Genomic DNA, 12464 nt, shown 5'->3' with positions numbered 1-12464 from the left:
CTAGGTAGAACAAAATACAACATTAAAGAAAGAAAAAAAAACTGGAACTGCCTAGAATTCAAACTAGACGATGAAATTCTAAAATTCTATTTTCTATGTTCTGTTTTTGCACATGCCGATGAAATATAGAAGGCAGTTCCACGTATGTTTGATCAAACCGAATTTTCTCCCCGTGCGCAGATAGAGAACAAGTTTAGAAGTATGGATGTGGTGTGTACATCTATGTACATTTAAAAGAAAAATACACATTTTCAGGAATGGATTCTTGACATACCTTGTAAGTTAAGTTAACATAGGACTGGAAATATGTAGTTTCTGAAGTATTAATGGCTTTTGGTCAGCATTTTACCAACATTTAGGTTTTGTTGTGCGTCTTTTTTTATTCTTTAAAGATTGAACACCTACGATTGAACGAGAAAGGTTGGTTGAATAGACCACGGCTGATGAGAAGATACATTGAATACTGCGTTTAGATTAAATTAACAAGTGTCATTTGCTAAACAAAATAATTGATAATCTGACTGTTTCATTCCACAGTGCATCACATTATCCTTAAACGAAATTTCTGATGTCGTAGAACGTTTATGCACTGTTCTGCTTCGATGAATCCGGTCTTTTCCAAATTTCCTATCCCCCGTTAGCAAAGGCTCGAGAGTGCTAGTATTAGTTCCGTATGAAAAGTGATTCGAATGATGGGTAATATCTCGAGCGTGCTCTCCGTATCTGATTCCCCCAATGATCTCATAGGCGCAACATGCGCCTTAAAACCCATCTGTGCGCACTCCTGGGTACATGGGAAATGAACGATGCAAATCGGATATATTTGCGTTCTTTAAACCATGCTTGTATTCTTCGTCCTTCATATGAGTCTGTGTGATAACTACAATGTTTCATTTATCATCTTAACATTTATCCAGAATGCTTCTTACAGGAGTTTCTAACGAGCGAAATTTAAACTTTTTATTACTTGAGATTGTTCTGAACGAGGGTAAGGTCATAATAAATCTAATCCGCACCGAGGATCGAATTCGAGCCATACGGTTGCAATTCCAACCGGAATGTAAAAGAGGTAAAGAATAGAAAACACACACACACACACACAAAAAAAAAAAAAAAAGTCAGAAAGGGGTTATGCTAATTGATAGAGAAGCTGTTTAAACAGACTAACTCTTAATGATTAAACAGACACGACACTCATTGTGGCTGAAACAAAAGAATGCTCTTAGATCTTGTCGTATACGAAATCAATCTAGTGGGATTGGTACTTATTACTTACCAAAGCTTCTGTTTTGTCTCTCTTCCAATCATCTTCTAAGCCTATCCGAAGTCTTACCGAAAGATTCTACAAATAGAACTCTTATACACTTCTTTCTCGTTTCCCCCTAGGTGCAACGTATCTCGCCCATCATAGGCATCTGCATCTTAAAACTCGTAGATTATCCGTTGACGCATACATCTATTGGCAGTCGTGCGTTATTTACGACGGGGTGCTAAGTTTTTAGCCCGACCTAAAAGGAAATGGCCGACAGCAATGAAAATTCCACATAGGTGACTTTACTTGGGAAGGTTTTTTTCAATTCCATTAACAGTTGCAAATAAAACTCTGATTGATTGATAAAGTTGATCTGAAAGAAAGAAAGAAAAAAACTGACCATTATCACCTCGTTGTCACCTGGAAACGGCCTTCCTTTTAGGGGTTGCCACTTTACACGGCCTTCCACTCTTGGACGCGTGATTTGCACCAAAATAACCGCATCAGAAACTAAAACATTTAATCTTAATCTTCCATTTTTGAACAAAACCTACCCATACAGCCATTAGATGTGGCTTACGCATTACTGACTACGTTGCTTTAAATTTTGCGGTTGATCCATGAAGTGTCAATTTAAAACTTAAGTTGTTACTTCGGTTTACATCGAATCTTCTGTTTCTTTATGCATCCAAACTTCACATTTGTGAATGACTTCACGGTTTGACACTTAAGAATATACCACGTAACATGTCTGGATATTTTTCACTTTGTCATTTGAACACACTACTGTGAGAAGATAACGCTGTTTTGTATCTTGTTCAGAACTTACTCATACATGACATAATGCAGCAGAGTTATTACTTCAATGTAATATTATTTGTTTCACGGTAGTATTTGACAATATCTCGCGTAAGTACGAAGTTTTCTACTGTTCTGCAGTGTTTTTCCCGAATGAAAATCCAAAGTTAAAAACTTGACATTAACATTGCTAACACTGAAATGTATTAAGTACTTTCAAAAAGGAATCAATCAGAACGGAAGTAATGGGCACACCAAAATCTTAATAAAATAATGATTACTTAGAATTGGACGTGGTTGTTACGACATGAATTTCGTAGTAGCCATAAGTGTAGCCACTTTGCTAGAGCTTTGTTGATATAACATATTTTCCTTTAAAAAATTAGGAGGATTGTGTGGAAAATAAGTGTATATGGGGCTGCAGTAGCTCAATGGTAGAGCATTCACCTACGATGCATGGGGTTCCTAGTTCGATCCAACTCCTGCCAAGTGAACTTCTTGGTTGGCAAATACCATGTGCGAGTGTTTCCTCGGGATTCTCCAGTTTCCTCCCTTTTCATTCCATGATCATCCGTCTCATTAGCAGAAGCTCCTTCGTGGATGCGTGGGTAAGCGATTAGCGTAAGCATTTTTGTCGTGGGAGACCCGGCACCAATTCACATCAGGAGCTCATGTGGTTCGGATTCCACGATCAGTAGGTCTCCACGTCTCATATAGCCTTGCTTCTGAACGGGATTTCAATCTCAAAATGAACTCGACGTCTCATTACCATCTTCCGTAGCCTTGGTGCATAATTATGGGACGTTAAACTCATATATTCTGTTATATATGCTGAAATTTGTGTCCGAAACTTGAAGATATCACATGTGTGTGTTTTGCCTTGTTTTAATCAGATTTTGGCTACAAATGTCATCGATGTTTGTCGTGATCTATTATTCGGCAAAATTCCTTGAAAGGGTTATACTTTCTATACATATAAACATAAATGTCTATGTAGCATCGTGAACAATGGACCGGGGAATGCCATGCGCTCTTGACAGCAGAACGAGTGGATTTCTTTAGGCTTCATAAAAATTAATCAAGAACTTGTACGGTGTTTCAATTCGATGTTCATTGGCGGCCATTACAATTTTGACCCAACGCGGGCCAGTTTCCAATAATGTGTGGTGTCATTAGCGGACAGAAGGCGAGGTGGCGGGAGTTTTCGTATACTTAGTCGAAAGGGATCATATAACACAACTGATATGTTACTGGAACACATGAAACAAACATCTATAATGTCAACTAAATCTTCAATATTTGATATTTACAGTTTATTTAAATATAAGTATCGTACTACAGTGTGTCTGTAATAAATGTGCAAAGTACAGTGTCCATAATAAATGTGCAAAGTACAGTGTCTATAGTAAATGTGCAAAGTTATAAGAAGACATTTTGGACACTGTATAATATTTCAACACTTAAGTTATTTTTGTGTATAGCTAAGATTCGTGTAGGAATCAACAATTCATTTATTTAGAGGAAATTCGGAGGCGTGTATGTTAATCAAATTGAGTTTGAATTTACCTAATTTATATGTTAGTATTTAGTACTTTAAAATTTTAAGAAATAAAATTTTGTTTTATAATGTTTGTGATAGTATTTCATCAACTAATTCATCGTATTTTTTAAAAATGAGTACCATTTAACATTGTAAGTGCTTACTACTTGCTGATCACATTTTGAATAAATCCTTAATTTTGGTGCCACAGCAGTATATTATTTCTTAATTGTAATGGATGAATGAATGTGTCGTTTGGCACAATAAATATTGCAAGATCTTTAAAGCTAATTTGGAAGATTTAAAGGTAGGTATTATTTTAAATTTGCTTGTGATTAGGACTTTTTAGCAACTGCACATATTTTATTTAGTTGCAAACAACATATGAATACACACTGGCTGTTAAAAGTTTTCGACAATTTATTTAATCGCAATGTGTGTTAATTTTTGCAAAATTAATTTTGTGTGTTTGTCTATGTTATGCTGTGTCTGAAAAATATGCTGCTTTTGTGTGTGGTGTGTGTGTTTCATTCCTGAAGTGTGTTCAATCAGTTAAATCGTATATTGCAAAAGTGGTCATCTCCAACTTTTTTTTTTTTTTTTTTTAAACTTAGCTATAAACTTTTTTTCAGAGGATTAAGGAAGCTGTTGAAAATACTTCCAGTAATGTAATTTGAAGTACTGTAGGAAACTACTCTTTTAAGTAATTGGATGCTGTATGATTTTGTTCGATATTCGTCCACTTCTGCATCAGCTATCTAATTACTCACTGCAGTACTTAAGGCTTGACCAAATAAAACTCTAGGAAGGTTACCAAACCTTACGTTTTTCGTGTAAATTTTACGAATTTCGTGTACGTTTTAAGTTTTTAAGCTATTTTTAAGCCCTTACAGCTATTTCTTCCGGTTTTTTTAATAAATAAAAGAAATATTAGTTTTGGACAATCTTAAAATGTCTTTTTATAAGCTAGCATGATTAAAAAATATATATAGAACTGATTTCTCACACACACTTCACAACGTAAGCCAGCGATGTAACTTCATATTCAGATAGAAAATGTAACACGTTGCGTTTTTAACTCCTCCATTTAAGAATAATTTTGTTTTAACATCGTAGCCTTCGTCTCTCAACACCGTCTCGATCGTACACCCCAATCTTATGTTTTAAGAATAATTTAGTTTTAGCATCTTAGCCATAGTTTATCAACACAGTATCGATCATATCGCAGTTGCAATTGATCGTGATATACAGATGTCAGGAACAAAAATTATTGTGAACTATTAATAAATGCACCACTCCAAATGGTTGTGAATTTCTATATAATTTGCAAGGATTTTTTGAACTGTAAAATACAATTAAAAGACAACAAAGATTTGTGTAATATACTTGGTTTGGTGGATTCGAGTTTAGTGTCCCTTTCAGCTCCGAGGCTATATGTGACGGAGAGAGCATAACGTGGGATCCAAACCACATATGCTCCCACCGGAAATTGTAATATAAACATGATTTGTGTTTAACGTATTGCAATTATTTTTAACGATATTGTGTCAATTTTTAAGTAAAATTTATTTTACGTCACTATGTGAAACCATATCTGGGCTGTTTACATAACGTTCTAAACATTACATACCTTCCTCTTTTCTGTCCTAAGTATGGTAAAATCTAGTAGCCCTAATATTCCATGCAATACTCTAGTCACTTCATTTTTTACCTTAGTAATTCAGACATTGGTGGGAAGATAAATTCCATATGTAATCGTCAGAACATAAGTTTCGGAAAAAATGGAGATGACCACCTTTGCAGCTATATGACACAATACTGCATAGAAACAACGAATTCCCTTTAGCACACATACAAGCATAAAAATGGCTATTAAAAGAAAATAGCTGGTGTAAGCGTGCTATTTGTTTATATTAGAATTATATTCGACATCAGACGAGCTGCTTCAGTTTTTTCCGCCCCTGTATCTGTCAGTTTTCTGCCTTATTGAATTTGTAGTATGTGTGTGCAGATTGTAATATAATTTCATAGACAACTATTCTAGTAATGCAAATTGACTATAGTGCCCGTTGTAGCACGCGCCAACTGTAGATAAATTTCTGATAGATTTTATTCGTATATGATTAACAAAAATAATTTCAAGTATTGAAGCTTTCAAGCAAACCAAACCAAAGGATAGAAAAGAACAAAATAAATAAACAAACAAATAGATAAAAAAGAAAGGAAGAAAATAGGAAATAACTGCATAAAAGAACGAGTAGTAAGATTAATATCAGAAAAGGATTAGGAGAAAGGAAATATATACGAATTAGGGCGTCGATTAGAGCAAGAAAAGTAGTGCGAAATAGTGCAAGTATAAAGAAATGACAATATTAAAATGTAAGTAATAGTCTTAAACATATTCCACACAGAGTGCATAGTTTTATATTAAAATCTAATATGCTAATTTAGATGTATCTGAAATTCAATTGTCAAGCTCTCTTGTGGAGTGTTATTAATTTAAATACAGGGTGAAAAAGTGACTTGACTGGACGGGGACTCGAACCCGGGACCTCCGGCATAGTATGCCGATGCGTTAACTACTACGCCAGCCAGTCCGTTTCCTAGAACAGATGCACTTTCTCACTCTGAGGCCGGTGTTCTTATTTCGGACCACGTGGGTTGTACCACAGACCCCTGCGCTGTGATTGGACAATCCTATGTCTATATACCGAGCACTTTATGGCGATTGTGATTTCGTATATACTAATGAAAGGAGGAAACAACCGATTTTTTCATGGAGTTATTCATTTGATATGATGGAACTGTAAAAATCAGTGAAAAATTATGTGAAGAGTGGACAGTTCTCTTCGATTAGAGGTGTCATTTCGATTGTTTCCGAATTTCTTACTCCAAAACTACGAAATATGGAACAAGTTCAGGCATGAATGCTTGTCCTTGGATTCTATAACTAGTTTAGTGTAATAATCCAAGCGAACCTATGAAGCTTAAATTTTTAATTCAGCAGGCTTGTGAACGACACTGAAAACAAAATGATGAAGTGCATATCCTGACATAAAGTGCAGTAAGGTCACATTTAAAATGTAGGTTCTGTTCTGTTGTAACAGTTAATATCTTCCTAAATAAGAAAGGAGATATAAAATATTATTAAAGCAAATTAGAAATTATCGTATAACAATGTGTATAGCTTTTTAAATGTCTGCTTTTTATATGTTGTTATAAGCTGTATTCCATTTATGCTTGTTATTTCTTTTAGTAGAGAATTTATTTTGCTTTATCAAAACTGCTTTTTTAAAATACCTTTGTTTTTCACATTTTTGTAGTGAAAATTGAAATATTAATATTTGCAATAATTCTAACAAAAGTACAGAATGAGATTTTATGTAATTTTTTAACAATGCATGCATCATTTGATGTGTCTGTGTTTGTCTGTCTGTTGACAGTTGTTTCATCTCTGCGCTCGGTTCCAAAGCCTGGTTACGGATTGAAATCGTCCACTTTGCCTGCCACAGGGAGAAACGGAGGGCCTGCAGGCATGGCTGTAAGTACACCTCACCGACAGTAATCACACTAATAATTGATTTCTCTTTCAGGTTATTCGCATGAAATGTGACAGTATTTTTATTGGTGGATATCTCGTTGTTTCATACAACTTTCGAACTTTGAAATTGTTTTACTTATGTTGTGTTCCGTATATCATTGTTTCGTTGCTTATGATTTTGATAACTATAAGCTTTCATCATCTTAGAGTACGTAGAAGCATTTACTTAACACAGTCCGGACGAGCGGCGTGTTCTCCCACTTCTTGGAACTAATGCCCGGTAAGATGGACAAAGGGCATATCTTTCCTTATTTATTTATTTCAACTTTACATTTTAATAGCAAGCTTTGTAGTTATCAGAAATGTCTTTAAAATAAAAGCAACTTAAATAGAGCAGTTTGTACGAATTTTGAGTAAAAACACCAGAAAACCGGAAAAAAAAATCGTCTGTAGTTAGTTAAGCCAAAAAGCAGTAGAAATTACATATACACAAATATTGAAAGGACGTCATATATTGAGAGAAACACTTTCGATTTTTTTTTATTCAAAGCAAAAATCTAAATATATAATAAAATGGAAATTGTGTTTCCTTATTTATACATTAGTTACTTTAATTCCAATATTTCGACATCAAATTGTTCTGACGTCATCATCTGAGTAAGTAAATCAGAAGAAAATATCGAGTATGCTACCTGGATCACATGCCTTTTGTCCTGTAACATCTATAAATGCAGTAATAATCCCTTTGATTTGTCAAACTTAACATTTTATTTAAAAAAAAAAAATAGGTAATGCGGACAGAGGAAATTGGATTGATTGCACTTGAGTTTACCCCCCCCCCCCTCTTTCAACAGCGAGCCTATATGAGACACAGACCTACATCTTAACGTGGGATCCGAACCATATAAGCTTCGCTCCCGCCTTGAGTCGGACCCAAATTTGCCATGCCCAAAGCACGTATGCTAGCCACATAGTAGACGAAATTGAAATACAGAGTGGAATACAGTGGAATATTAACATGACATCGTTGTCATTTTATCACAATTAGTATATTACTTAGTTTCATACTGTGAACTCTTTTGACAGAACATGGCCGAAATTGAATAAAGGAAAGCAGAAAATATGGCAGAGTAAAACTTGTAGTTTCCGGTACACGACTGCTATGAAAAATTTAGGTAGGAAAGATTTTTTTCTTTCATACACATTTTTTCCCATAAGACGTATAATTTTTTGACGCATCTATCTTACATGAGGAAGATGGAGAGCCGCGGTGGCTCAATGGTAGAGCGTTCACTTGTGGTACATGGGGTTCTTGGTTCGGTCCCAGCTCACGCCAAGTAAGCTTTGTGGTGAACAAGCACCGTGTGCGTCGGTTTTCTTGAAGTTTTCCGTTTCCTTCCACTTTCTTCATTCCACAATTTCCTTAATTTCTCATCATCACAGTCTCCTTTAGCCTAGCCGGCATATTCGTGGGACGTAAAACTTACAAAGATTTCATTACATTTTTCTGAGGAAGATGGCAGTTTAACTAATCGTGGAAATTATAAGAAACAACATTATACAGAACACAACATGGGTGTATCCGTTGTATCTTAAATATATGTTTAAGGTTTGTCTTTCTTTATAACGACTCCAAATGATCTGATATTACGAACTCTTTGAAAACTTTTTCTTTTCACAGCATACTTTAATAGCGGCATTCTTTACTTCTGTAGTATTTACCATACTGTCACATTTCATAAGAAGAAAAAAATTTCAATTGTTTCAACGAAAACTAAAAATTATTTATTGCTGATGTGAAAGTGGTTTTAGTGGAATTAGTTGGAGATTCTTCCAACTGTTTCCTCTAACCCACAAGTCTAGAGTTAAGTAAGGTAACAACTTTGGACTCTTATGTATTTGATACATAAAAAGTTGTGACTGTTCTAGTTGTAAGCGCCCTGCGGCATGTACCGAAACCAGGCTATGGATTGGCCCCTCGATCGCATACATTCAGCTCTACTGCTGGGAGTGTGTCAGGCATTGGAGTAAGTCCCTACATGAAACAACACCCCTACCCTTCATAACACCAATATTCGTTTGATTTCGCTTGTAAATGCTCAAAGAATTTTTATTATTGTTTTCTTGGTAGGAAATAGTACTCTAAGTGGTGGTTTTTGAATTTGCGCGCTGATTTTTTTTGTTCTTTCCTTACCATGTTGTTGGTTCAAGAACTAAGTAAAACAGACACCTTTCAAAATAACCACTGACCTTTTATGTGCCCTCGGAATTTAGATCGGATGATTTTTTTTTTCTTCGAATGAGTTCAGCTATCAATTTTGTTTCTTTCGACTGCCAAACATTAACTGAAGAGCTTCGGTTTCACACAAGTTTTTATATGTTATTTAATTTTTGAAGTTAAATTATTTTAAATTGTAGAGTAGCGTCTTAGATTCTTTTATTTATGCACAGAGGCACTGCAATGTTGTGAGTTAGTGTGCCTAGGTTATCAATATTTTGAAGAAATTTTGTTGATTTTAGTGTTTTCTTTTCTTTTTTTTTAAAAATTACATTTAAAGTAGTTTTAAATTCAAGTTTGAGATCATTATTTGTTGTTTCCTTTCTGTTCTAGTTATAAATTGAAAGTTAGTTATTGTTAACAATTTCTTAAGGTTGTAGACAGTTAGGCCTATTTTTTACTAGCCATACAACTCGACGAATAAATTAATTATGTCTAAATAGTGTATTTTCAAAGACCTGTGATTATAATGGTAACTTGACAAGTCACTCAAAATATTTGAAAAGCTTGTAATACATGTAGCGTCAAGACCCTTAATTTCTGCTACTTTATTTGGAGCTTCAAAAAATGCTATTGCATTGTCACTATCCGTACTGTTTTCCCCTCTTCGCTTCGGTTGATGAACAACTAAATCCATTTCTTCATAAAACTTGTGTGTTGTTATGTTCTTCCTTTCATTTTTGTTATATTACTGTTTGTACTTCCTGTACACAAAACATCCTATTCAACAAAGTGGTCCTTTGTGGTACCGGCATTTTTTATATTATATCCTTAACACATAGCTTTTTCACGCGAACAACAAACTAACGCGGTACTCTGTGGAACTTTTCGTGTTGGTCTCTTCAAGAATGATTAATACGGTATATCGATTTCTCTACAAGTGACAGACACTTACTTCATCGTTTCACATTCAGTTGACATCACCATAAAATGAAGACCTAAAGCTCCAGAATTCATGCATAGTATGTTTTATAGGTCAGCTATACCAACACAGCACACATTTGTTCTTGAACGCATGTATTTACAACACGGACGAACCGCTTGTTTTCATTTGAAATGTGGTAGTTTAAAAGCTCCTTTCGCATGTGCTATTACAATCATAAAGAAAAATTAGTTAACGACTTCGATGCTAGGATTCTTGTAGAACGTTTCTCAACGCATTATACAGACCTATTGCTAACAAGTCGAAACTATTTTTGTCCAGCTAATTAAACAGTGCATTTTACCGTGTGTCAAATCCAGTGGCTGGCTGTCACTAAAATTTTCCAACTGCCGCTTCAGCAGAACAGGCTAGTGCGAATGATGCTTTATTAAATACACAGGTCAGGCCCAAGGCAACTTCCTTCTGTATTGTTGTTATTGCCACTGATTGGAAAGTGGTTGCAGGGTAAAGTGAAGCGGCTGAGCAATCTTAGAAGTTCATTAAATACTTCTTGTACATATCTTTGTGGCTTCGTAGATACGTGGCCAAATGAAGCAGTTAAGAGGCCAACTCATCTTCTTTTGATGTATTGTAATTTAGTGTAACTTTTCACATATTAGGTGCTGATTCAATTAGACACGTGAAAATCCGAAGTTACGTCTCTTTCTCTCTCTCTCTCTCTCTTTTTTTTTTTTTTTTTATATAAATCAGTTTATGGTAAAAAAATAAAAATAAATGTATATATGCATTATGCCAACTGAAAATGTCAGCAACAATGTACAACTTACGTAAATTGTTCTAGTGAAGTTCACCCTAAAATTGTCATCATAAAGTTCAAAAACCATCACAGATATGACCATATATTTAACAGTTCAATACCGATATTTGTGCACTTTTTTTTAATCTTATAGATATACAAGGTATTTCTGTGTGTGTGTGTGTGTGTGTGTGTGAAGATATATTGCTTTTCAGAATATGTTAGAAAACTTGTCACTTGGTTCCAAGCTTCAAAATTAAACCATAAAAGTTATTGTATAAGATTGACGTCTCCATCCGAGAAATATTATTCTTCGAACAATTTGATTTGATTCCACATTCGTAAATGGTGGTATTCCACTTCTGAAGAGAAGCTGTAATCTCATGAATAGAAATCTAAAGAAAGATTAAAATGAAAGAACCACGTGTTTATATGTTGGATTAAGTTAAACGAGGACGGAGCCTTTAGAAGACAGTTAATGTTTCGTTACTATTGTAGGTTATAATTTTACGTTATTTCTGTAATCTGAATGACGTGGTAATATATATAACTTGTAAGCAGCTGGTACGTGTTCTATTAGACTACTTAATTATGCCTGTCGTGCTGTATGGTTGCGAAACATAGTCGCTTTCTGTGAGGGAACAACGCAGACTGAAGGTATTTGATGATAAAATCCTGAGACGAATATTCGGACCCAAGAGGAACAGGAATGGGGAATGGCGGAAACTTCATAACGAATTGCATACCGTTAACCGAACATTGAGTCATCAAATCTAGGAGAGACAGGTGGGCAGGTCATGTAGCCAGAATGGAAGAAAGTTGGAACGCTTCTAAAGTTTCACTGGAAATCACGTCCATTAGGTAGACCTAGGCACAGATGGGAGGACAATATTAAGATGGATCTCGCAGAAATAGGAGCACAAAGTGGAAATTGGATCCAGTTGGCTAAGGATAGAAGTCAGTGGAGAGCTTTAGTGAACCGGTATTGAATTTCTGGATTCCATAGGCCATACAGTTAGTTAGTTTAATTATAAACGATACTAAGCGATCCAGCGATGTACAGATGATTTTTTTTTTTTTTTTTTTTTTTTTATCCATTAAATTCAGTGCCCACCCAACATATTAACACTCGTAGAATACGTAGGAAGATTCTAATCTTTTTTCAGAAGTGGTAATCTGAGACATAGTACTCAAAATATACAGACAGTGAGCGTTGTTTATTAAAAAGCACTTACCCCAAAATTATCTAATTGTGAACATTTCGACAAAAACTTGCTACATTTATATAATTTTGAGTGCTTTTCGGTAAATACTTTTTAGTGAATAATATAGACTATGCATTATTAAGTTAAGTAGCTCTATCGGCGAATGATAAT

General features: G+C 34.9%; 1 protein-coding gene across 10 annotated transcripts in view; it reads left to right on the top strand.

Annotated features, from left to right (window-relative positions):
* Unc-115a (actin binding LIM protein Uncoordinated 115a) overlaps positions 1–12464 on the top strand; it is a 292228-nt gene that overhangs the window by 259425 nt on the left and 20339 nt on the right. For 7 of the 10 annotated variants that reach the window (XR_014127844.1, XM_081734657.1, XM_081734656.1 and 4 more), the window contains one exon: positions 7034–7131. Coding sequence is in view for 9 of the 10 variants with exons in the window: in XM_081734657.1 (XP_081590783.1) it covers positions 7034–7131 (98 nt within the window). In the remaining variant the exon portion in view is untranslated. Of the gene's footprint in view, positions 1–7033; positions 7132–9060; positions 9159–12464 lie in introns of all 10 variants that reach the window. The other 3 variants (XM_081734655.1, XM_081734652.1, XM_081734659.1) reach the window with 1 other exon arrangement.

Source organism: Thermobia domestica, chromosome 12 (genome assembly GCF_964235325.1).
Source record: "Thermobia domestica chromosome 12, izTheDome1.hap1.1, whole genome shotgun sequence".
Lineage (NCBI taxonomy): Eukaryota > Metazoa > Arthropoda > Insecta > Zygentoma > Lepismatidae > Thermobia > Thermobia domestica.
The sequence above is the reverse complement of the archived record's forward strand: the minus strand, read 5'-3'. Positions and strand labels throughout refer to the sequence as shown.